The sequence below is a fragment of the Heloderma suspectum genome, chromosome 2 (genome assembly GCF_057233095.1).
Source record: "Heloderma suspectum isolate Gila_16-S chromosome 2, 16-S_ref, whole genome shotgun sequence".
NCBI lineage: Eukaryota > Metazoa > Chordata > Lepidosauria > Squamata > Helodermatidae > Heloderma > Heloderma suspectum.
The window spans coordinates 142,584,146-142,611,357 of record NC_139459.1 but is presented as its reverse complement, the minus strand read 5'-3'; the positions used below and the strand labels follow the sequence as shown (position 1 = coordinate 142,611,357).

The 27,212-nt window shown below is 44.7% G+C and overlaps 1 protein-coding gene across 2 annotated transcripts in view; it reads right to left on the bottom strand.

Annotated features, from left to right (window-relative positions):
• Positions 1 to 3,272: 3,272 nt before the first annotated feature.
• Positions 3,273 to 27,212, bottom strand: part of FAM131B (family with sequence similarity 131 member B) — a 56,004-nt gene continuing 32,064 nt past the window's right edge. Inside the window, exons 2-8 of one of the 2 annotated variants that reach the window (XM_084832188.1) lie at positions 23,765 to 23,874; positions 21,021 to 21,056; positions 14,575 to 14,668; positions 10,372 to 10,569; positions 8,675 to 8,818; positions 6,138 to 6,748; positions 3,274 to 5,404 (exon numbers count right to left, since the gene is read on the bottom strand). In XM_084832188.1, coding sequence (XP_084688314.1) covers positions 6,183 to 6,748; positions 8,675 to 8,818; positions 10,372 to 10,569; positions 14,575 to 14,668; positions 21,021 to 21,056; positions 23,765 to 23,818 — 1,092 coding nt within the window. In that variant the 5' untranslated portion in view covers positions 23,819 to 23,874 and the 3' untranslated portion in view covers positions 3,274 to 5,404; positions 6,138 to 6,182. Of the gene's footprint in view, positions 6,749 to 8,674; positions 8,819 to 10,371; positions 10,570 to 14,574; positions 14,669 to 21,020; positions 21,057 to 23,764; positions 23,875 to 27,212 lie in introns of both variants that reach the window. The other variant, XM_084832187.1, reaches the window with a different exon arrangement.

The following is a 27,212-nucleotide window of genomic DNA, read 5'->3' as shown; positions in this document are numbered from 1 at the left end:
ATATTGTAAGCTGAACGCCAGGTTAAACATCTTTAAAATAAATGAATAACAAATGATTCCAAATAGAGGGAGAGAGGAAGTGCTCTGATCATGGAGGAAAGACCTAACTTTCTACGTATTAAAGTATTCAGTTTCCAATCACCTTGGGTATGCTTGCCCATCTGCGGCAAGATAAGTATCCCAGCTTAACGACATGCCTTATTCTGGAAGAAAACAAAGGCAGCAGTGCTACTAAACTGGGTGCTACCAGATGAGAAATGGGAAATAATGAATGAGGGTTGCAATGCGCTTCAGCCAAAATTGGGTGTGATGCAGGAGGCACATGGAAGTGCCTTGACTTCTTAAACTTTAGTGCAGCTGCAGAGGGCTCCAAATTTTATTGGAACCACAGGCAGGGTGGGTGGGAGTTTGTGTCACCCTTTCCCTGCAGGCTGCTGGTTTGCTAAAAATGACCCCATCCATCTGCTGCTTTCATTCATACATAGGACCAGGGATCTTTTCTCCCATGGGTGGGTCAATTTAATATGAAGAATTACTCACAGGGGAAGGTATCTCCCCACCACCACTCTGATCAAATTCAGAACCCCCAAAGCTGCACTAATGTTAAAAGGGAAAACGTTTGAGAAATATGACACCGAAATTCACCCTCACAGGCATCAAAGACAGAAAAATGTACTCCCTTCCTCGGTACATCCCAGAACGTCATATTTTCCCATTTCAGCATTCCCAGTGCTAGCACCCAGTGAAGCTAGGCAGCTGCCTGGAGCCCATGGTTATTTGAAGGGCCCCCCACAGACATCTGGTGTGATCTGCAACCTATGCTCCCCTTCTTGCTCTTCTAGCACTTGAAAGACCTGTGAGGAGGGTGGATGAAGGATAATGGGAATGAACAAGCAGTGTGCTCTTGCCGCAGCTGATTTCTTGCTCTTGGGAGCAGGGACTAGAGTTCTCTCCCCTGGGGGCCAAAAAACCAGCACCCCCCCCCCTTCATGACAGATACTTTATGGAGAGGTCCCTCCAATGCACTTTGACAAGACTTTTTACTACCTGTTCAAATGAGTTTTATAAATTGAATCAAATCTATTACAATGAAGCTAGCTAGCATATGCTCAGCCATGCGAGTGGTGTGATCTTGCATCAGTGTGGATTCCCTTTTGTGCAGAGCGTAGGCTTTGCTTACTAGGCTCTGCCTGGCAGTACTGCAGCAGAGGGTTAAAACTGGGCTGAAACCAAAATAGGGTGCAGGACCAGATTTCAGTTCATTTTTTAATTTAAAAAAATCTGGATATGTGTACTCCATAGACAAGGGGAGGGTGGTGTAATCAGTGTTATGTGCGTAAGTCTTCAGGCATCCGGAAACGATGTCTCACACTTCAGCACACAAGTTAGTTCTATTGGTGTTACCCTGCAACCTCAATGACAACTCAGTACGTTCAACACCGACTAGGCAGAGGTCTATTGTCTATTACTTTAAAGAAACAATGTGGGAGCGCAAAATACATTTGCCACATATCATATCTGACCTGCATATTTGAACTGCAAGGTTTCAACTGGCCCTGGCGACTTGATCGTTCACACTGTTGAAGTGTACTTAAGAGACCAAGCAACGAAAAACAAATGCATGCATGCGCAGTTCACATGTAATGGGTGTACATGCACTCGGGTACCATAGCAAAATACAAAAACATTACTGCACATGCACACATTAATTCAGAATCACTGAGAGTCAATAAACATGGCACCCACTGACCTAGATGGTTGTTTCTCCAAATGAATAAATCTACAAGATATCTCTCTCTTTAGCCTTTCTACATGAGGCTTTTATTGTATGCTCATGATTCCACACTCGCCGTAGTTTGTGGGTCCTTTACACGACGTCATTCTCCAGAGTCTTTCCTGTGCTTTCAACCATTATCACATTTTTTTTCCTAATTAGGAAAGTCTGGTATTCATCTGAATGGCATGATAGTATCCTCGTATAGTTCCGCAGTTCTACTATACCACACCGCCACCTAGTGGTTGTGTAATGGAACATATAGAAAGGCAGAGAACCCTGGGAAAAAACACGTGTAAAGAAGCCGATCTTAATCCCAGAAAGAATCCAGAAGCAGAAGTCTCAGTAAAGGTGTGGGTTAAAAGCTTCATGTAGAAAAGCCCTGAGCTTTCTATGGGTAGAATTACACTTTGGGATCTTCACACAGGTTTCTGACAGACAACCATAGACTGGTGGAGTGAGGTATCCATTTCCAGCTGAGACAAGCAGGCAGGAGTGCTGTGATGATCCCTTCCCTCAACCTGCAGCTTTCCCTCTACAACCCTCTCCCCCAGCTGCTTTTCTCCCAGTCGGGCTCCAATAACAGAAATAAACCCAGCAAATAAGAAAACAGCTGGAGGGAGGCATTGTGGAGGAAAAGTGGTGAGGATGGTTCATTACCCCCCTCTCTTGCCTGCTGTTCCTCTGCTGGAAATACTTGTCCCTAACACTTTACTGACAGCAACTTAGGTTCAAAGACACAGGTCTGCCCATGTCACGTGTACTTTCACCCTATCTTACCAGTGTTTATATCTTCAATACATCTGCTACTGTTGGTGACACTGGGCACATCCATCAGGAGTCATTTTTGAGCTGCTCCCATTCATTTCAATGGAGCTTGTACAGCAGCTCATGCCCCAATATATATGGTTAGTCTTTGAGCATCTCTACGCCAGCTTAAAATCCTGCATCTAAAACGGGGCTTTCTGCTTTTGTTTAAATGCAGGATCACGACAGATTCCCTTTACATGAGCTTCCTCCCCCCACTTCCTCCCCTCCTTTCCCCCCTTATCTGAGTCTTCCATATGTTTCATTATACAGCCACTAGATGATGCTGTGGTCCAGCCCCTCTTATTACGGGTTTTCCTTTTTCATGAGGGAACTCAAGTGTGGTAATTTGATAGCTCATTATTTCTGATCATCTAAAGGACCCACAAACTTCCGCGAGTAACCAATCTCAGTAACAGGATAAAAGCTCCGTTTGAAGAAGCCCTTTAAGGTGCCACAAGCCTTGTTTTTGCTGGAACAGACCAACATAGGTACTCTCAGTTTGGCCCAATGAAACAAGTCCCTCACCCCTTGAGATCATGGAATGCCGCTCCAACTGAGGGCTGAAATTTAGGAATATATATAGAGAGAAATTCTTTCTCTACCCATGCAAGGCTTTGGTAGCTGAATCAAATGTACCTTAAATGTAGGAGAAAATGGCAAAGGCTTACAAAAAGGCAAGACCCCTTTTGGAAACAAAAGTTAAATGGAGTTTAATTGTCCTGAAACAATTATGTTTATTTAGAAACCTCCCCCAGAAATTGTACAGTTTAATAGAGATATGGTGTCTTTTTCTGGTAGGACTTTAGAGTAACGGGCTGTAGAATTCTACAGCAGAGCTGTGATTCTTTATTTCACTCTGCAGAGTGGTTCAGTACTATTCCCCTGCACTGCCACAACACAGCTTACCCCTCTTTCTCCTGTTATTTTCCTTACCATTTTCCATGCAATGTGTCCCTCTATATCATCTCTCAGACAGAGAAAAATATACTTCTCCCAAACATGTGTGTCACATGATATTTTCAGATGCACAAGTTGCTTGCATTTTTTTTAAAAAAAGACAGACAATAAAAGAACAGATCTAAACAACATGAACCACTTGTATCAAATCCAGTGAGTGCCAAGATGAAAGCAGAATACATTTACACTGAAACAGAATTACCGTAAACATCCAGGTTTAGTCCTGGTCCTGGATAGGCACGTGGAGCATAATGGTTTGGAGGAAAGAAGCAGGCTGTCTGAATCTGCACCCCCACCCCCAACAATACTGGGAACATCTCAAAGCTTTCTGGTTACGCTGAAGGCTTGATAATGTTGGGGTAACTGGGATCTCATTAATTCTTCATTTGCAGAGAAGAGCCCTCTGCACTTTCTTGCTTCCACATCATCAGTGCCAGCAGAATTCCCCCACAACTGACTGACAGCCAGAACGCAGCAATGAAGATAAATGCAGGAACATGAGGTTTCACCCCCATATTCAGACCAGTGCTGTATCCAACCCTCTTCGCCTTCAGAGGTTGGCACTGTAGCATGTAAACATATTTTTAAAAGAGGTTGGCTTCTAAATGCTCAGAAATTGAGCTGCCTCCCCACTCAAGGAGCCAGGAAGAGTAAGGAAATGAAGACAAGGAAGAGAAGGGTTGAGGAAAGGCTTTTCTTTCATGCATTTGCTGTGATTACGTCTGCCTGACCGCTTGTCTATTGTCATGACAGCATTTCCAAGGAAAGTGCAATGGTGGAAGACGGAGTCTCTGCTTCTGACATTTATGAACTGAAAACCTCCCTCTCCTCTTCTTCATCGAAAGTGCAGGGGACCTCCCCTCTTACTGATGACATCTGAATGCAACATTTTTTTCTATATGAAGAGTCTCACATCTGGGTAAGCAAAGCACTTCAGTATGGTTTATTCCTAAATCTTGTAGCCAGCTGCCCCATAGAAAATAGGTTAGTGGCAAGCCATCTTTGACAATCAGGAGAACAGATCAGGCTGGGAGATTATGTACTTCCAGAGAGGAACAAAGACAGGACCATTTCCTGTCATTAGACAACCCCAAGGTCACCTTTGGCAAGTGTTTCCTTATTTGACATAAGCTTCTGCCACATGCTTTTGGTTGGCCCTGGCAAATTTAACTGTTTCACACCATTGTTTTCTCCCACCTTTTATTTTCCACAGAAGGCTGGAGATTCCGAGAGGATTAAAATGTGGGTTTATGCAGTTAGTCCCCCCTTTCCTTTCTTGGCAAACCAGCAATCGAGAAGGACGGACAACTGTAGACCAAAGAATATATGTTCCTCAAGCCATGATGTCATTCACACACACCCCTCAGGAAAAAAACCTTGTAAAATGAGAAGAAATCCCCACTTACCCTTTCCTTATTCTTGACTGAAATGAGGCCTGAGAAATATTTACATTGTCAACAGAAAAAAAAAAACTAGAGAGAGCAGGAGAGATAAATTAATGGAAAGAGAGCAGAATTGCTTCATCAGTATTTTGGCACTACAGAAGATCTGGTGATCCAAGGAAAGGAGTATTACCTCACACTAGGTGGCACCCATGTTATTCCCTCTGTTAGCCACTGCTTAAAAGAACTAGGAAATACAAAAATTTAGAAAAAAAAAAGCAACAACAAAAGCCCTAATGTAAACTGGAAAGCAGGTACTGAAGCCATTCGTGTTTGCTTTCCTTGTTTCTTTGCTTGTCTTCCCTGCACACGACTGGAAAGAGAGGACTCCATGCCGGCATAAAATATAAAATTGGCAGATGACCCCCCCCCCTCCCCTGCATGCAGTGCCCACTAAATAGGGGAGGAAACCCCTCTCCAGCTCCCAGGAAGGCAGAGATAACAAGGGGTGCGTGAGGAGGATTTCTGCAGCAATTTCTGCACACGTGCTGGAGAATGAGGTTTGGGCTGGACTCACAGAGCAGCTCTGTCCACATCATAAGATAGTTGGTACCCATGGAGCCCACTTCTGGTTTTGGTACATGCTCTGTATCCACAGAGTCACTCCCTCCACATCTTGTTCCTCTGAATCTAGGCCTCAAGTGCAGAGCTTCTCTCCAGATAGCACCTTACTTCCTTTAGCAGACTTTATGACTCTGCCTGGGGCCTTTGTTGTCAGCTGGTCTATTTAGCCATGCATTCTCACTATTCCTCTTCCACAATGACACCATTTAAAACTCTTGTCTGCATTCTCAGAAGTCCTTAGGTCCCAACAGCCAAAGCAGACAGTAGTGGCATCCTCTCAGTTGCTGTGTTAAGACTGAATCTGCACCCCGAAAGCCACATCCCTGTTGCCAGCACAACCTGTATCCACAGTCAGCCATGTCCATGTGATGCCACCATCTTGCATTCCCTGAGCTCCCTGTGCCTGGGTGTGCAAGGCAGTAGGTCTTGAAGGTTCAGCCCAACGTGTGCAGGAGGAGAGGGGGACTTAGCAATGCCCAGCACATTTGGTCCTTGGCTGACCTTTCCAGAAAACTAAAAACAAGCAAGTGTGCTAGCATGCCTGGGGAATTTAGGAGCTGGAGGGGGGCTTCCCTGTCACTTTCCCCCACCCGTGTTTCCCATGCATAATGGCAAAGGGTTCCTCAATGGCAGCATCAGTTGTTGGCTTCGCCTTCCTCCTCATCAAAAGATTGCACTCCAGAGGAGGTAACATCAGAGACTTTGCGGCTGAGGGCAGCAGGTTCTGGCTCCTCCCGAGGTGAAAGGGACTCCAGGTCCCGGCACACAACATCGTCCTCCTCTGGCGAGGGCTTCTTGTTCAACAGTGGGGCTTTCTCCAGCAAGGGGTTCTCTTCCTCCTCTGTGTGAACTCCCACAAAGGTGCCCGATTCAGCACTGCCGCCACCACTAGGAACTGTCTGAGCAGGCCATACATCCACAAGATCAGTATTGGGGAGCAGGGACTGTTGCAGTTGCTGGTGCTGCTGCTGCTGTAGCTGCAACAGTTGGTGCTGTTGGATAAGGTTGTTCTGAATAAGAACACTTTCCTGCAGGTTGGGCTGGGACTCTTCAAAGTTCTGGCCAAGATAGGAGCCCGCAGCTGGGGAAGCAATGAGGGACTGGTCACTGGTCTCCCAGGCATCAGATGAACCCAGGCAGTACATGCCTTGCGAGACGTAAGAGTGAGGCCAGCTGTCATACTGTGCCTGGGCCAGGTGATCTGCAGAATGGGGAGGGGAGAGGAAGAACAACAATAAAATGTGGAAGGCAGAAAGGAAGGAGAGTCAGAGAAGGCATAAGTGAAGAGTGGAAAGTTTAGGCAAGGAACCGTGATGGTGAGGCCAGAAAATGAACCCTCTTAGCTCCATCAGGCTGTGGCTTGTCAGGGAATTTGCAGCCTTATCAACAATGGACACTATGGTCTAGTTCTCACTGAAGTGGCAAACCTGTATCTAGGGTGTACCACTTCAGACTGCAGGTATGGATGGTCTCACATTACCAGATGATCCCCCACCCACAAAAAACTAGCCACACAGACAATTAGTATACTGAAGAGAAGGCTAGGCAAGGCGAGAACCCTTCTGGTCCTATAGGTGGAGAGATCTGAGCACAGGGGTGGGATCTGGACGAACATTATACCATGTGAGCCCCCACTTGTACACTGAAGTGGTATAGCCTAGCTACAATTAGGCCTAAATTACCCTTAGGGGGCAATCCTGTGGGGATAGGCGGCCGCCTCCGAACTCGGAGGCGACCACCTAGCCAATGCAGGGCAGGAGAAACACGGAGGAGATCATTCCCTCCACGCTTCTCCTGCCCTGCATTTGCGGCTAGACAGCCAATTTTGGCTGTCTAGCTGTGAGAAGGCGGAGTGGGGGAGGAGGCTGCTGGACAACACAGGATGTGTTGTACTGGCATTTCTGCCTTCCCCACGCTGGAATGCCCTGTTTGGGCCGCTCCATGCTCCTCTCCTGAGCAGGGAGTGCAGGGCTGTTCTGCGCTGCTTGCGAGGCAGCGCAGAAGGGGGGGCAGGTCGGTTCTCCAGGAACTGACCTTGGAGTGTGGGCTCCGAGGTTGGTTGCCGGAAAACCACATATCCTATGGCCGTCTAGCTGCTGACTAGCGGCCATAGGATTGCTCCCTCCATGACAGATTTGGGAACTACAGATTCCAGACAGGGTTGAGAACAGAGGTGGTCAAAGTAGTATTAGTAATAAACTATCTAGCATTTATATAATTCTTTAAAGTGTTCAGTGTGGTTTAGGTACATTATCTCAGTAATTCCTATAATAGTCCTATAATGTAGGCCGTTATTACTATCCCTGTATTGCAGATGGGGTTGTGGGGTGGGGAGGGTCCACAGGCTGACAGTGACTTGCTTAAAGCCACCTTGTATGTTCATTGCTGATGTAAGATTTCGCCTTGTGAACTTCTTGGCTTACAGACCATATTCTTAGGGCCAAACTGCACATTATGCTAATTGCATAGTATGTAGCTGAGGCTTGTCTTGTTTTAACTCTGAGTAACCATGTGCAGCTCCAATTCAGATTGGGACCACCTCATTCTGGAAAGGGGAGTGGAGGGTTAAACCTTCCCCCCAGCAGTTTTGTTCTCCAAAGTCACCCCCCACCACCACCAATAGGGGTGGGGGTTAAAACAAAATTTTAAACAAAGTTAAAATGAAGAGTCTCTATTAGAGTCATTTTTCCTTTTCTTTTTTTAACACTCCCCCATTGGGGAGGGATTTCAGGAAAAAATGGTGGGGCGGGAAAAGGTTTGACTCTCCCTTCCCTGAGAGCAGTGGTCTTGATCCGAATTGGGGCTGTGTGTGCTCACACAACAGTAAAACACAAGACAAGCCTCAGTTACATGCTGATTAGTGTAACACGTGATTTTGCTCTTAGCCACTACAGAACACCAGCAGTGGGGAGAGTAGAGCAGAGGAAAGTCCCAGAAACAACTGAGAGGGGCCTGGGCATCAGTGCCAGTGTAGTGCAGGGCTGGGCAATGGAGCTTCTTCTTCTTTGAATCAGTATAGCCTTGGCCTACTCCAAAGCCATGAGGCTTGGTTTGCCAGAGAATCCTCCGTTTCTCTATAGCCCTATCTGCGCATCTTGGAAGCCTAAGAGGAGAGGCTAATACTTACCCTGGTTCTCCATAATCTCCTGGTAGTTCTCATTGTAGTTGCCGGCTTGGTTCTCCTGGCTGGAGTTGACACTCATATCTTCACCATCCATGGAAGACCAGGCCATGAGGGTGGCTTCTGAGATGGCGAACTGTTCCATCACCCCTTTGTTACAGATGAAGAGGAGAGAAGGATAGTGGTGGATGGAGTTACTCCGCTCCCTTCCCCCCACCTGCCAATCCCCACACGCATTTGCTGCTTCACTTTGGCCTGTCTCCTAGATATCTCACTGCCCAGCCCATGTGAGTCCCTGAGGAACTCAGACTACAGGCTGGTCTAGCAACTCAACAATACAGCCTGGCCCAATCTTTTGTGCAATTGTGCAACTGCCCACCCGCATCCCAGCATTGTATAGTTTAAGAGCTGACAAACATAATCTAGAATAACTGCCATAACCTGGTTCCAAACTTGAAATCACTTAATTCCCACTTCACACATAAAGATGTGGGAATAAATTAAATTCTTTAAGCAACTTGATTAAGGTTGAAACTACCCAGGAATAAGGAACACAGTTTGGGGAGCAAAAATGGCAGCCCTGTGTCAAACTTCCTCATTCCCTCTCTGTAATCATGTATAATATACTTACTTCATGTTCTGATGCCATTATGCTGAACTTTTCCACACCCCCACTAATGGAAGCCAGTAATATGGAATGGGAGTGGGGAAATGCACAGTGTAAATTATGTCAGAACAAGAGGTAAGTTGTACCACGCCTGTGCAGAAGGAGCAAGAAACTCAGCACTGGGCTGTGTTTTCAGTAGCAATCTCATACTTCTTATTTGGTGTATTTCTGCTCTAAGAGTATGGCAGTCAAAAAAGCATTAAGGGACGGCTAATCCACCTTGACTGATTTTGAATGTGCCCAGAGTCTGTTCCCCAGAATGAGTGCACCCCTGTCTTCTCTGAAATGTTTCTCAGGCTATTTCTGCTCCATCTCAGACTCAGAAAACTGGAGGAGACTGGAAGGTCATGATGTCCAAGCTTTTCGCCCAAAAGGCAGGACCACCATCAGCTCCTTAACCTCCTCAATCCACCTATGCAACCGAGAGAGAAGATGCATTTAGAGCAGGGGTGCAGAACCACTGGCCTGTGGACCTAACCAAGCCCACGGAGCCTCTTGGGGCTCCTCCAGGGGGCAGGGCTTGGCTTCCACGCCTCACCCCCTGGAGGAATCTGCCACCCCGGAGAGCATCTCCAATCTGAGATCAGCGGTAACAGCGGGGATGTGGGCATTGGGGATCCTGCCAGTGGTGGGAAGAAGAAGAACAGCTGCTATTTCTTGCGCCAGCAGAGTAGCCTTGCATGGCGCGTGGTGTCTGTGGGGGCGCTGCGCAAAGCCAGGGACTCAGTCCATGTTGGGAAGGGCAGCTGCTCCTCCCCGCTTCTCCCAGCACAGAGAAAAATTGGAAGAGGAGGAGGAGGAGCAGGAGTGGGGCAATGACGCCATCTGACCCGTGATTTGGCCTCGCCCCTGATTTAGAGCAAATAGCTCCAGGATTACTCTAATACTGACTCTAATGGAAAAAATGAAATTAAAGAGAAGATCCAGGCAATTCAGCAAAGTCAAGTCAAGCCACACAGTCCTTGCCTGTTTCCCACATACCACCTCCACCACCGGGAAACATGCCCTGATGGACTGCAAAAGAGTGGTAGCCTACCTGCAAGGAATCGTGCCTCCTTCTCCCCATCGCTCAGGTCAGAGTAAGCATCGGCATCCTTCCTCACTGTTTCGTGAGTATGATGCTGCTGCTGGCTGCTGCCGTTGCCCCAGCCCTGCCACTCAATCATGTGTGCGACGCGGCCCTGTCCCATAGCAGTGGGCTTGGTGACATGATCCTTCATGCTGCGGGATATCCCTAAGGCGCCAGACGTTAAGAAAACAAGAAAGGGCTATTATACAGTTCCAGAGCTGTTTGTCGTGCCTACTGTTTTTACCCTGTTCTCGCCTCCCTCACACATACTTCCAATATACAATCAGGGCCAGAAATATTGGAACAAGGATAATTGTTTTGGCAGTTGGCCTCTGTACACCACCACATTGAAGTTGAAAGGAAACACACCCAGATGGGGGCAAAGTCAGGACTTTCAGCTGTAATTCAAGGGGTTCAACAAAAGTGGGGCACTACCCATTCAGGAAGGACAGCCAGTGGCATACACCCCCCGCCACTGTTGGTGGCTCATAAGTAATGGAACAAACCAACATCATTTCAAACTTAAGGATTGCTCTTAATACCTGGATGAAAATCCTTTGCAGTCAATGACTGCCTGAAGTCTGGAACCCATGGACATGACCAAATGCTGAGTGTCCTCCCTCGAGATGCTTTGCTAGGCCTTTACTGCAGCTGCCTTCAGCTGCTGCTTGTTTGTGGGTCTTTCTGCCTTCAGTCTTGTCTTCAGTAAGTGAAAAGCATGCTCTATTGGGTTGAGATCAGGTGACTGACTTGGCCATTGCAGAACATCCCACTTCTTTGCCTTGAGAAACTCTTGGGTAGCTTTTGCTGTATGTTTTGGGTCATTATCCATCTGCAAGATGAGGTGGCGTCCTATCAGTTTGGCAGCATTCGGCTGAATCTGAGCAGAAAGTATAGCCCTATACACTTCAGAATTCGTCCTGCTGCTTTTATCAGCAGTCAGATCATCAATAAACACCAGTGACCCAGTTCCATTTGCAGCCATACATGCCCATGCCATAACACTGCCTCCACCATGTTTGACAGATGATGTGGTATGCTTTGGATCATGAGCTGTTCCTTTCCTTCTCCATACTTTTTTCTTCCCATCATTCTGGTACAAGTTAATCTTGGTTTCATCAGTCCAAAGAATCTTATTCCAGAACGGGGCAAGTTTTTTTAGGTGTTTGTTGGCAAAGGCTAATCTGGCCTGTCTGTTCTTGAGCATTACCAGTGGTTTGCACCCTGTTGTGAAGCCTCTGTATTTACAGTCATAAAGCCGTCTCTTGACTGTAGATGTTGACAATGACATGCCTACTTCCTCAAGAGCATTCTTGACCTGGCTAGATGTTGTGAAAGGGTTCCTCTTCACCATGAGCAGAATTCTGTGGTCATCCACTTTAGTTGTCTTCCGTGGTCTTCCAGGCCTTTTGCTGTTGCTGAGCTTGCCAGTTAATTCCTTCTTTTTCAGGATGTTCCAAACTGTTGTGTTGGCCACTCCCACTGCTTTTGCTATCTCTCTGATGGGTTTATTTTGTTTCCTCAGCCTAATGATGGCCTCCTTCACTCACATGGACACCTCTTTGGACCTCATGTTGGGAGTTCCAGTGAACAGCTTCCAAATGCAAATGTAACACTCAGAACCACCTCCAGGCCTTTTATCTGCTTGATTGGTGATGAGGTACCCAGGAAACAGGCCACCCCTGACCATGCAGCTGCTTGTCAGCCATTCGTTCCATTACTTATGAGCCACCAACAGTGGGGGGGGGGTGTATGCCACTGGCTGCCCTTCCTGAATGGTTAGTGCCCCACTTTTATCAAACCCCTTGAATTACAGCTGAAAGTCCTGACTTTGCTCCCATCTGGGTGTGTTTCCTTTCAACTTCAATGTGGTGGTGTACAAAGGCCAACTGCCAAAACAGTTATCCTTGTTCCAATATTTCTGGCCCTGACTATATACCCTACCTTTACTTGCGTTTTCCTATGAAATAAATGTATAAGGATCAGGAAACATATAGCATGAGGCCCCATAACTGCACTCCGTTATCAACTTTTAACCTGACAAGCAATGGACAATGCAACCATTCATCACCCCAAAGCTGCAAAATAAACTGGACATCAGGGGGCTAATTGGGGCCCCAGTATAATCACAAGTACTTAATCAGAACCACAACAGGGGGAGGTGGGGAGGTTCAACTTACAAACATTTAGCTTGGCCCTAAAACATCTGGAAAACAGGCCACTAACATCTAATAGCCATTATAGTCTCTTAATAAACTACACAATGTATTGATTCTATGCATGTTAATACAGAAATGAGTTTTCTGCTCTTTCAAAAACATACTTACAGTTGATCTTAGCTATCCTCTCCCCCTCCCTCCCCCCATTACCATAGATTTTTATAACTTAGGGTGCAATCCTATGTAGGTTTAGACAGATAAACGTCCTACGACTCCCAGCTAGGAGTTGTAGGACTTTTTTCTGTCTAACCTGACATATCATTGCGCCCTTAATCAATTAAAGTTTATTCAGACACAGCATTCTGCTTACACAAAAAGTATGGACAAACTAAGCATACCATAATTTTTCTACCTATTATAGAGTTCCCAAGACATGAACAGCCCATAAAAATTATGAACACGTAACAATCACATTATTTAGTATACATTCAGGCAGTTGAAAGGCTAAACGTTCTCAAGCTGCTTTAACACACTGTAACATATTAGTTGCCAATAAAAGTAAGGTTGTAAAACATGGCTGATTCTGCCACCCGTTCCCTTTCCTTGCTACTGGACCAGAACTTCAAAGGCCTTTGCAGAGGTGGTCCTATGTAAGGGCAGGGCAGCTGCACCCAATCCAGTTGCTAAGCATAGCGATCTCCTTAGAATGCTTCCCAGGGGACCTGAGTCCTTCAGGAGGACTCAGGAGTCCTCTAGAGGCTGTTTTTTGCAGCTTGTTGTTGCACATGCTAATCGTGCATGCTCAGAACATACACAGATGGCAGGTTGGCATTCAGGCAAAGAAGCAGGCCATCCAGCAGGACCTCTGTGCCTTACTTCCAAATATGGGACTGATTCAGCTCCCCTGTGCCTGAGTTCCAAAAACTGCTTGTGTGTCTTGCTATGAAGATCCCCTCCCCTATGAAGATCCCCCTATGAAGATGCTTTGCAGGCATCATCTCAATTTACCTCACTTTCCCCTTTCTGTGCAATGGGTTGCTGCAGATTCAAGATACTGCTTTTTTGTGTTGCTGCGGAGATTTCCCCACCCCCACCCCCACCCCCACCCTCTGCTTTGCAAGCATGATCTCACAGTTAATTTGCCTCAGTTTCCCTTCCCTTTTCTGTGCTATGGGTTGCTGGTGGTAGTGAATTCAAAAGACTGCTTGTGTGTGTTACTGTGCAGGTCCCCCCCCCCTTTGCAGGTATGATCTTAAAGTTAATGTTCCTCAGTTTCCTCTTTCTATGGTTTGGGTTGCCAGCTGCTGCGGATTCGGTGACCTCTTGGCTCCACCTATGGTGACCTTTCCCTCCACCCCATCAGCCCAAGTGGCCACGAGCTGCCACTGGGCCTCTGGGAGATTTCTAGAAACCTCCTTAGTTCTATGAATTCCCCTTTGGCACAATTCCTCCACCACCACCCCCGGATGGAATTGCACTTCATGAAAGCCTGAACCGAAATAAAGGGTTAGATCTGCATAAAACTTTAGAGAAGCCACATGTTTGGAGGTGGAGCAGAAAGACTGAGAAGCCGCCCTTCACTGGCCAGACCTTAAAGGAAACAAGGACCTTTCACACTTCACTCTCCGTATCAGAAAAGTCTGAGTGCTGGCAGAAACACATATCCTGTGATGTGCAGAGGGTGACCTGAGTGTTATTGGGGGTTTCGTTTTTGCCTCATTGCACAATGTCTTTCTCAGGAGGGTTCTCCCCTTCACACCTTATCACATAATCACTTATACCAACACGAACATTTATCATGGGGAGAAGTAATGTGTGAAGGAGTTCCAGCATAGGAGGGCACTTAGAGGAACTGAAGAGTATGTGGCACTCAAGCCTGGAATTTGGGTGAGTAATGAAGTCATTTCAGTTTTTTTTAAAGGGTATCTGGGGTAAGAGCAGAAGCAAGAAGATAATACCAAGATTCATAAGAAGTAAGACGGTTTGAGATCCAAGGGTTTGAGATCCTCACCAGAGAAAGATGACTTAGCAAGAGCTCCAATCCCATATGCATTGGAGTTTCGCTTCAGCTTGGGCAGTATGGAGGTTGTGTCTTCCATGGAGAGCTGAAAAGACAGATTATGTAAAGGTATGAGGGGGGAGGAAAGGAGACATTCCAATCTGGACTTCTAAGAACACAAGGAACAGGGGGAAAGTATAAAACTGAAGGAGAAGAAACAAAGATGGAAAATAATTCAGTGGGCAGAAAACCTGCACGGTGCTTGTTTAGATAAGGAACTGCCCATGGAAGGAAATTAATTGGGTATGTGGATCACTTTGGATTTTCTGCCTCAAACACCAAAATTTCTTGGGCCAGCCTGGTGTGCTGAGCTATATTTGGTGACTGGTTGGTATGCTTTTTGCCAGCAAATTGTTAAAGTTTATTTATTTATGAGAAAGCCAAAAAATCAAGGTGAGATTGTAGTGTATATAAAGCACCTGAGTGCAAGTGACAGGAAAGGAATGAGAGTAGAAGATTAATACTGTCTGGATGCAGATACCACAGGAGCCCTATTCAGGCATTCAAAAGGGGGTTAAAATGAATATGTGAGGGGAGGGAGTGCTCCAGCCCTCCCCCTCTCCCTTATCGGTCCTGTTCATCACCCTCTACTTGTGGAGGGCAACCGTCTGAAGAGGAGGGCCTCCTCTATTTGTGGGGACTCTCCACGTGATTGAGAACCCTGATTTTCCAGCATTTTCAATCACGTGGAGAGTCCCCACGGATAGAGGAGGCTCTCTTCTTCAGACCTGGGTGACAAACATGCCAAGGGAGAGGGGCGGGGCTGAGGTGCTCCCCTCGTGTGTTGATTCTAACCTCTTTTTGAACGCCTGAGTAGGGCCTGAGGAAATAAGGAAGGAGGCCAGAAAAGTATTTTAAAGGTGAAGCTAAGTGTTTGTCCAGACTATGGCCTATTGTAGCATGCCTTTTTATTTCAGTTTTTCCCACGTTGTCTCAGCACAAAGGACAGAACTATAAGTTACAAGACAAGGTGGACTGCTGATGAAAACTGCAGCTTTGTGTTGAGTTCCCTCCCCCACAGCCCCACAACATGTCCACAACTTACCTCATGTCCTGATGTCATTATGCTGTTTGTTTCCCTGCCCACATCACTGGCTGCCACTGGAGTGGAAACACTCAGTTGTAATTATTGTAGGACATGGCATAAGTGGAGCTGTATCTTACAAGGGAAAGGGGGAGAACTTGACAAGGGTCTGCTGTTTTCAATGGCAGCTTTATTTTTTATTTTTTATAATGTGTGGTCTCTTCATTCTCATATGCTTCCTATTCCTGAGATGTGATCGTGTTTATAGTATAGGGCTCTTGAGCGTTCAAAGCACTTTGCATAAGGATTGTGATTAGCCTGAAATACCTCCATGGGAATGTCACGTCGTTATTATACAAGTTAAAAAATAACAGCTCCTTTCCTTCCGTCACCTCAAAGATCTCAAGAAATTAGTTCTGTGTTTATGGTGAATCAGTGGATATGCACAAAAATCAACTTTCTTTGACCCCCCGCCCCCCAATGTCTTTGCTAATGAAGCAAAATGGCTGGGACAATAGATGGGGTGAAGAACATCTTGAAAAAACAACAGTCTTGCACCAAAAAGACTAGCAAATCTATTATGTGGACTCTGTTGTTTTTTGCTGCAACAAACTAAATATCCCGATGGATCTTGAAAAAAATGTCCAAAGTAATTGTGGAAGGTTTAATGAAGTACTAACTTTTTTGTGAAAAAGAGGGAGCAGAACATGAGTCACGGGTACACTGTGAGGTGACTGCATGTGTAAGAGTGAGTCTCAGGACATGCCAGACTGCTTAGCTCACTCCACAGTAACTGTCTCATTGCCCGACAGCTGCTTGAATCTCCTGGTCCTGCTTGTATCTCCCCATTCTGGTCACAGTATCTCGTTCAGCTGTTTGGGCCTGGGCTTAGCCCAGCCCAGCTGTTGATCTCAGGTGCTGGCGTAGTGCTGGAGGCAATAGTGTTGTGTGCGTGCGCAACAATTGGCTCCAGGCCATCCCAGCTCTTCAAGAGCAGCCCCAGGCTTGCTCAACAGCATGAAACCTCAAGTCCCGCTGCCACTCTTCACAGAAACCAAGTGTCATGATGCTCATTTAAGAAGGAATTAAAGATGCCTGGATAAAAATGGAAGGAATTTGTTCAATATGTTTAAAAGGAGGAACACTCCTTTCATTTACTTCCAACACCCTAAAAATTGTATGTGGCATAGGTGGCTTTAAAAGGGAATTATTCTTCTTTTTGTTGACTTTTTTTTTTTTCCAAACAAAATAAAATTTCATGATGGAGAAAAAGGGATTAGAGAGACAAAATTCATCAGTGGCTGTTAGCCAGGATAGCTAAGAATGGAACATCCATGTACAGGAGCAGCATACTATTCAGTACCAGCTTGGGGGAAATTAATAGAGTAGGCGTATTTCATTTGATGGGCTTTTGCATTTCAATTAAGGGTAGCCTGTTTGTGGGATTCCCAAAGGCATGTGGCTGGCCATTGCTGGACTCCAGAGGAATGTTTGGTCCGCTCATCAGGGATCTTCTTCTGTTTTTGTTGGGGTGGGGACCATGTATAAACATAACTTGCTCAAAATCATTAAGAAATAAAAGCAAACAAGTTTAGGTACAAATGATATTTTACATTTTACAGCTTAGCTTCATTCATTACTTAGGCCTTAAAGCATTTATAAAAGTTGGTTTCGGGTTTTTTGCATGATCAAGCTCGCCTAAGTTCCAATATTACCTTCTCTTTCATTTCACAAATTTAATTAGGAGCTGAAATACACAAATAAGTAGTATTGCCATAAACAGACAAGAATCAGCAGACAAGAATCTCACAGACAAAATCTGCAGCAACTTTTCTGGTGCGCTGTTTCCTGCAGCTGTACCTTTGTGTTACCCTTTGATCATAGGGTACTTTTGCATTTCAATTAGGGATGGCCTGCAAACCTACATTCATTTGCGAGTAACTGCACTAAACTCACTGAGGGACAAACTGCATGCTATTTTGAAGGAAAAGCAACCCTGGGATGCATGAAAAAGGTCCTGGTCTGGATTAGACTCCCTGTACCATTTTCCAACTGAAAATCCCTCCCTGCCCGCCCCACTATTTACCCTTGAAGATGCTGCTTACTGCAAATAGCATGGTTGGGAGGAAATAGCAGCCAGGAGGGATTTGGGATGGGAAACCACTGCAGGACTGTGAGCAATGGTGAAGATTGGGGGTCTACAGCTGCTTCTCTTTCAAAATGGAAGTGGTAGCACTGTGCATGGTTTTAAGAAATGCCACATGTAGTTTGGCCTTATCAGTAAATGTGCAGAGGACTGGGCATAACAATAATAGAGCCAATCAGTGGATATAGTGGATAGAGCACTGGACACAGGAGGCAAGGGTTCAAATCAACACTCAGCCATGGTGTGGAGTTCATTGTGTGGCTTTGAGAAAGTCATCATTACTTGGCCTAACCTACTGCACAGGGCTGCTGTGAAGATTAAGTGGAGTAACTCCATGTATGTCAGCTGATCTCTCCTTGGAGGAAGGGACGTAATACAGACATGATCAATGTGTCTCTTCCTTGCTCGCTCTATTGAGTACACATTGATGGAAACTCTCTTTCCTCCTCACTTGGTGCGATTTTTCCTTATAGGTGGCTTACTGTTGCTATATTCCTTTCTGGACGGACCTTTGGCAAACAATGCTTATGATCTTCTTCTTTGTATGTGTAGTTGTCCAAGTGTGTATACTGAGATCAAGATGGAATAAGATTGACTTGCTTGATTTTGAGTGAGTACCTATTTAAGATTCTTGTTGCACATAACCTAGATGGCTTTTGCACCCTGGGTATTTTGTTATCTAGCAACATTTTTAGTAACCACTCCCTGACAGTGAGGGCTATTGGAGTATGTTGCACCTGATTTTTATTTTGTTTTTTTTGCTGAAATGAAGAGGTTCCAAAGGCAAGTTTCATGATCTGTTTTTACAGAGCTGTCTAGATTTATTGATTGATTTGCAGTTCTAAGAAGTTATGTTTGAATAATTTTGAGCAAGCCTTCTTTTATTTTAAAAGGATAGGGTAAAAATAGATGGAGTGAAAAGAAGGAGTGGGGTAAAGGGTAGTTAGTTAGGGATGGTACCAAAGGACTGGACAAAGGGCTAAACGGTACGTTGTCACTTAAATTTATTTTTATTTATTTATTCATTTCATTTCTATACTGCCAATAGCCGAAGCTCTCTGGGCGGTTCACAAAAATTAAAACCAAACAGCACACAATAAAACAATTTAAAATATACAGAACATTAAAACCACAATATAACAATACAACCACAATAAAACCTAGCAGCAGTGCAGGAGTTTAAAATACAGATTTAAAACAGTAAAGCCAAAAATTTAGAAAGCTAAAATGCTAAAATGCCTGGGAAAATAAAAAGGTCTCCACCTGGCGCCGAAAGGAATACAATGTAGGTGCCAGGCGAACCTCACTAGGGAGCTCATTCCAGAGCCCGATTGAAATGGATCTAGATAATCCGTTTCATTCAAGAGTGCCTGGAGCTGTCCTACAACCACCCGCTCAAGCACCTTGCCCAGGAAGGGGATGTTGGCCACTGGCCTATAATTGTTAAAATCCTCTGGGTCCAGGTTAGGCTTTTTCAGGAGTGGTCTAATTACCGCCCCTTTTAAAGTGGCAGGCACCACTCCCTCTCTCAAGGAGGAATTTACAACCTCCTGGACCCAGCCAGACATCCCCTCCTTGTTTGATTTAATAAGCCATGAAGGGCAAGGGTCAAGCACACAAGTGGTCGATCGGACTTGGCCAAGCACCTTGTCCGCATCCTCAGGCCTCAGTAACTGAAACTCATCCAATAAAACTAGACCAGACGGTGCTCTGAACGCCTGTACCAATGGAACTGCATTAATGGTGGTGTCCAATTCATGACGAATCTGAGCGACTTTATCTTCAAAGTGCCGTGCAAACTCGTCACAGCGTGCTACTGAGGGTTCCACCGTCTCTCTCCCTGGTCCAGAATGTAACAGGCTGCGAACCACTCGGAAAATCTCCAGTGGATGACACTGAGAAGATGCAATGCTGGTGGAAAAGAACTGTTTCTTTTCCACCCTCACCGCCACAGAGTAGGCTTGATAGTGGGCTCTTACCTGTGTTTGGTCAGACTCAGCATGAGTTTTCCTCCACCTGCGTTCTAGCTGTCTCCCCTCTTGCTTCATTGCCCTCAGCTCAGGTGTATACCAAGGAGCTGGCCAGGCTCTGCTCAGAGGGAGAGGGCACTTGGGCGCAATCGTGTCAACCGCCCGAGTCATCTCTGCGTTCCACAGAGCAACCTGGGCTTCGACAGGAGCACCAGCCATACCAGCAGGAAAATCCCCCAGAGTCCTCTGGAATCCATCAGAATCCATTAATCTCCAGGGGCGGACCATTTTAATAGTCCCCCACCCTTGCAGAGGGGGAAGGCCGCCAGGAGTCTAAACCTCAGCAGGAAGTGAGGACTTAAAGGCCCTCAAAAACCTGACCTAGGTTTTCTAATCATGGTCTGTGCTAACTGTGGTTTGGTGTGATATCTGAATTGACAAACTAGAGTTATAGCCAGTGCTCTGCCTCCAGAGGCTCCTACATCTTGGAGACAGGAAATAACTTATGAAGAACAGACAAGCGGGTCTAAGACACGGTTTGCCTGTTGTATATTTGGAAGGCCAAATCATGGCCTTAGTTCTAAGTTACTGCTAGTGCAAACCATGACGCCAGAATCGAACAAATGTGTCAGCAGGTGAGTTACAAACATCAAAGCAAACAAATAAATAAATAGTGGTGCGTCCCTCATTCTGGAAGAGCAATGGTGCAATATGGAAAGTTAACTTGTGATTGTATGAGACAGTGACTTATTCTGGTACTGGATCCATCACAACTGAGACAAAATCTCAGATTATGCTTGGAAATTACAGCAGTACTGATATGCTGCAGAGATGTTCTCACAACCTAAAACATTTAACATGATATAATTCATCCATCCACCTAATTTAACAGCAAGTGCAGATTGTCAGAAGCCAGAAAATACTTGCAAAGTGGGCTCTCTGCTGCCTCTGCTTCCCTGGCTCCAGATAACTACTAGTAGTTCAAAGGAGGGGAAGGTGGTAAGAAAGGTCCACTAGGAGGCCTGACAGGTTGTAAGGCCAATTTGCATTTGATCTGGGAAAACTGCATTACATTGTTCCACAAGTTCGCCAGGCATCCAGGTAAATAATTATGTTTTTTTCAAGATAAATCATTAATCTTACTGGGAACAGGAAAATGCCCAACCCAAATATAATCTGAAGTCTTCTAGCAGCAAGATGGGCTCTTAACATACCTCAAAACCCATCAGTAGGCTTAGGGGATGGAGACTATACTCACATTAATGCCATCCCAGGAGAAATCTGTCCGTGTTTGCTATGGAGAAAGAAACAGCAAGTTAGCATCACACACAAGCTCTTTGTATATGCCATGCATCTCTCTCTCTCTCTCTCTCTCTCATTCTCTCTCTCTCTAGCAGCAGGCCCTAGTGGTTACTACACTTAATCACATAGAAAGAGGTTCCTCCTTCTGTTCGAGTGGAAAAGGCATGTGCTTTTGGCAGTGAACATCCCAGTCCAGTTTAGATAGTTCTATGTGTGCTGCCATCATTTGTTACACAAATAATAGAAAAAATTCAGGCACAAAGAGAAGCGCAAGGGAAAGAGAGAGAGAGAATCTATGAGACTCTTCTGGGATAGGAGCCCTATGATGTTCAAAGTCCATCTGTCTTTTGTGGTTGAACACCAGATCTCTGGCACCAGCAGACATACATTCAAAGGGGATGAATGTGTGAGATTAAAAGCTTATGCACAATAGCAATGGATGATTAAGACCATACAGACTCATAGAACAACAGGGAGCTCTCTGTGGCTCAGGGCTAGAGACTATTTTTCCCTTCCCCCCACCCTCTTTACCTCCTATTTCTTCTACATTCCTTCTTGTTCCCTTAGTTCTGCTGGTTCTACTTTCTGTTCCTGAGTGCTATCTTCTTTATGTGCTTACCCATCCATTTTCTATTGTGGCACCTTACTTACAGGATACCATGCTTCATCTATAGCTATATATCTGATCTATAGTCACTTTAAAACTTTCCTTTTCTCTCACGTGTCCCGCCCCGCCCTGGGTTGGGCTGTTTCTCTTCCCTCCCCATCATAGCTCTGCCCTTAAATTCCTCTTTTCAGTTTCCCTCATGCTACCTCCCTTATGTGTATACTTTAGATTGCAAACTTGCAGGCAGGTAATGTGGCTCATCTTGCTCTAGTCATAAGTAAACACGATGTTAATGCACAACTAGTTGTATGAAAATGTGAGTAGGAATGTACGTTTGAAAGCGCATGGGCATGAGCATCCCATTCAAAGCAGTTCAGAGAGGACTGCAGCCTCGCTCAGAAATGTCCTCAGATATGCATCAGAATGCTCATCCAATTTATCCATATCCAGCCAATTATGTGTGCACGCAGGACTGCTTATGGGCACAGATCTCTTTAGCTGGGTAGGGTTATTTGTCTAGTTACTTATTCTGTGTACTGTGCCTGCTGAAGACACTTGATAAATATTAAGGAGTATTATTAGAAAACTGCTCTCTTTCAGAAGGGCCATGGCAGAGGCCATGCTTTACATGTAGAACGTTTCAGGGCTGCAGCCCCTGGCAGCCCAAGGGGAAAGGATCTCTGGGGGCAGTGCTGGGGAAAACCTCTGCCTGAGGCTCTGGAAGAGATGCTGGCAGTCAAGGTAGGCAGTGCTAGCCTAGACAGACCACTGGTCTGTCTACTCTGGATCAGGCCAAGCCATCATCTAGTCCAGCAATTGGTCTCCCACAACTGCCAGGTAGGTGCCAGTGGAAAATCTAGGAGCACAGCAAGATGGTGCCAGCTGAGCCATTGCTGCAGCCAGTCTAATGCCAGTACATGAGGCAGGATCTTGAGGTACCTAACCAACACCAACCAGCATCCCACAAAGAGAGAGATTTCTGGAGTCACACGTTTTAGCTGAGTAGGGATGCATCACAGTAGAACTTGCAACCTTTCTGCAATTTGTAAAACAGCAGAAACTTCATAAAAAAACCAAGATGGCACATTTGCATGCAAAATAGCAGTCATCTTTTGAAAGATCAAAGATGCCATCAAATTTCATTCACTGAACCTTGTTAGACAGATAACTCACGCACATAACCTTACAGATGGTGCACTAGCTGCCCAACAAATTAAAGCTGTACAGCAGGAATGGGCAATCTCTTTGCCCCCGAAGCCACATGTGCAATGGCTGGTGGGCCACATGCATGTGTGTGTGCAGACACGCACACAAAGACCTCCCCCTTTCCATTTCAGCATGCGGGGGTAGGGAGGTATAAATCTCCCCTCCCTGTGTGCTAAGATCTCATCACCTCCTCCCCAGCTGATTGGTACTGGGAACAGTTTCCTTAGTGCCCATCAGATGGGGCTGGTGGCAGCACATGATTATGATGCGGAGGAAGGCATGCAGGGACAACTCTTTCTGTGCACTGGCCTCCCCATTTAAATCACACTGCACACAGCCTCCAAACAGCACCTTCATCCCAACATAATCATACTCTATGCTGAGTGGCAGAAGAAATCTGGTGGTGGTGGCAGGGCTTTGATGGTGACTTTACAGCAAAAGTAGGAGCATCTTCTCTAGGCAACCACCACAACGCAAGAAGATGATACAGAGAACATGAGTAGACTTAGTATTGCCAACACTCAACTAAACCATTGGGCAAATGGTTTAGATTAGGATTTTCCCCAAGCACTTCATGGAATACTCTTGAGATGTTTCAAGAGCTCATGTTTCTGGAATCTTGTTAGGCTCAAATTTTCAAACAATTCTTTTTTATATACTTTGGCTTCCAAACAGTCATGATGCCAAACCCAAAATAAGGGTCCCAGAAGATCCCTCTTTTATGCCGAAAATAAATCAAACCTTTTTTGAATGTTTGAGACTCAAAATCTCCAATGCAAATGAGATCCTAGATAAGTATACTGGCTTCTATCTCTTTAGCCAACGTGTTCTCTCTGTGCTTGATCTTTACACTTTCTCTTCTTTGTGGACATGGAAAGGATGCTCACCTCAGTGGAGGGCCGGTGGATGCTGCTGCCATGGAGTGAGCTGGTGCTGTCCATATTGATCTGGTCGACATCTTTCAGCCCTTTCCAGTCCACAGCAATCACTTCATTTCCTGCAGTCACACAAAAAGTAGTCAGAATTCCTGCTGCCATCATAGCAGATTCCATTCCAGAATGTCCAGTGCTTACTGAAGCCCTAGCTGATACAAACCATTGATTCAGTGGGAATTTCTGAGCTCTGCTCAGCTCAGCTAAATAACTCACACTTTTATTACAATGAGAAAAAAAGTGTTGTTAAGTGATAACAAATATTATAATTTACTTCCCAATCTTACAAGCTTTGTAGTACAGGGCAGAATACTGCTGAGAGTCAGGAAGTGCTGTTGTCCCAAAAAGTCCCAGGGGTCATCATCCACTGAAGGCAAAAATAGGATGAGTATGTTTCAGTACAAAATCACAATCAAGCACTAAGTTAAAATGGCTTTGCTTCAGATATTGCAAAATATTAACTGGCACATCAAATCAGCACTGATCTTAAATATTAATATAAAATATAGATGATCAATAACTGACACTGAATATCACCTATCAAATAATGAATATATAAAACGTAAATGCTGTTTTGGATATAAATTATTAAATGCTACCTATTATAAAACATGGGCTATTCAGCAGCACAGGGGACAAACTTCAAGCAGGATTCATACAGAGAGACCTCCCAACAGGCCTTGCCACTCTTTTTCCTCCCGCAGAATAAGCTTGGCTTCCCCTGGCTTCACAATTCATGTGACAGACGTCCTTAACAGCAATTCAAACATGGATATGTCAGTCATCTGTCCTGCTCCTCCTGCTCTACCCCACCCCCATTCTTCGGGTGGGCTATCCACCTTTTCAATTTTTTTGAAGTACAGGGTCAATGTTCATGCTTTCAAACATTAATGTGTTGCTTTTATTATTACATTAAAAGTAAAACTGATTTTAAAATTGCTGTAAAACAGTTTTGGGAATGATGGATTTGGGATGCCAGCCAATCAGTGCTGTTCACAGCCAGCTTCAACAACAAACTGGCACAACCAGTTTATCCTGTGAGCTTGTCCCTGAACAAGGAGCTATATGTCTTTCTATACCACACGATGGCTACACTTCTGCAGTAGCTCAGCTGCTTAAATGGTGTGCATCTGTACACACTCATAATGGCAAATATCAAATCCCAAGCAGATCTGTAGGCAAAGTAGATTTTTATGCACAATCACAAACCTTACTGAATCTATGGATAGAGAGAAATTTAAATCAACATAAATGAGATGCCTAATTATACAGATGACCAGTATGCATTTGAAGATGTAGGGTGCTTACCAGAACAATACTGCATAAAAATAAATCCATGGACACTACCTATAATTCATGTGCCCTAGCAGTAAAGGCCCTGCTCCTGGTAGCTACTGTTCTAATCTGGCACAAAGAAAACTTACTTGATTTCCCAGTTTCAACTAGTGCACAGGCTGACATAATGAAATGAAATAGCTGAAATAGGAATGGGTAAATCTGTCTGTTTTCAGTTCGTGCACTTCCATATGTTTTTACCTATAATTCTATCCCATTTCATTTCTGCATTAATCTTTTTTTTTAAAGGCCCTCTCAACATACATATGTATTTCATCAAGCATCCCTAGGCTGAAAGGGGAGTTCAAATAAGATAAATTATTCCAAAGAAATACAGTTTGAACAACACATACTTAGATCTTTGTAAAGACTGTGCTGTCTTAACTCTATTGCATGTGGGTAAGCCAGTTTTTATCCATTAAGATGGAATGTGGAAACCAGCAAGGATGTCTGTGTCCCCACTCCCACTCTGCCCCATGGTTCAGCCTCCACATGTTGTCACACTCACAAGTGCTGTGGTGGGGACAGAAGGGGTACGTAAAATGGCTGCAACTTCGCCCAGAAAATTGGCAATATTTCTTTCATTTATGATTGTACACTCAAATTCACTGTAATTTTACTCTCTATAACTTTGGTCTAGTCTTGGATTGATAAGAACAATAATTAAGGGGCTAAATGCAATAAAAGGGGGAATTCGTGTTTTTGCAATGTTTCTTTATCAATTGTGCCTCAACGAAAGCCTCAAACCAAATTTGGCTAGAAACCAATAGTGTAGAGTATGGCATTACTATCATTTTTGCTAATGAAGAGCTTAATAAGAATTACACAATTCTATATATTTATTTATTCAATCATCAATATTTATTTGAGCAATTACCATTCCATACATGCAGATGTGAGCAACCATGTTCATCTTTTAGGTATTTCATGCTACACGTCTGAAAGTTTGAGAGCAACATTTTCAGTGAGACGTTCCTGATCCTAATGCTGACTGTGCTGTAGTATGCAATTAGTACACTGACTGCCAAGCATTTGGTACAAGTAAACCTTTTCAGTGAGATTGGAATATCATACGTATCGAACGTAACTTGTACTTTGTCATAGGAACTATTGTAGGCCTGTAATTGCTCAAGGAAATGTCTGGCAAAGCCTTCACATGTGTGGATGAATGGAGTCTTATCAAGGCTTTTAAGCAATGCCACACCATTGAAGATTGCAACTTGCATATCTTTATTTATTTATTTATTTATTTATTTTCTATACCACCCAATAGCCGAAGCTCTCTGGGTGGTTCACAAAAATTAAAACTACAAAGCGCAGCATAAAATATAAAATATGTAATATGTGACACTTGTATATCAGCATCTGCTAATTCACCCATATGAGATTCAAGAATTGCAGAAAGGCCGCTCTTCTTTCTTGGGATGAGAAGGCCACATTCAGCTGTGGAAAATGTGTGTGGAACCATGCCAAGCTCATAATTACTAATGGCACCTTTCAGATCTCCATTTGGTCTAAACTTGGCAATCGATAATAGTCTCACAAACAATCCATGATCTTCCTTAAAGCTGCAGTACCCCAGAATGCAGTTTCACAGTTACAGGCTTAGAATACAGTCCACATGTTAAACTGGTTTTTATAGGTGTTTCAACAAACCCTTTGTATGCTGCCTGTCCAGTGACAATTCTGTTACAAATGTCCTTTTTTTAATCTTGTCACCCATTTTTGCCTTTTCACACAGTTCAACAGATCTGCAGATTTTTCTTTGAACAAATTCCCTGAGTGTTGAAACATATCAAAAAACCTAACTAGCGGCTACATTGCATTCCTCTTGTATCGAGTGGAGGCTGGTGGCTCCAATTTTGGTGGGGTAATGAATTCTGGGTTTCAGCCAGACCTCTGAAGGAGCTATCCAAGGTGCTGAACCTATTTAGGGTTAGGCTTCAGCACCTTGGATAGCTCCTTTAGAGTGCTGGCTGGGTCTGACTGAAGCCGAGAATGGATCCACAGCCCCACCAAAATCAGAGCCACCAGCCTCCTCTGGTTGTATCTTCATGATGCCCATGCT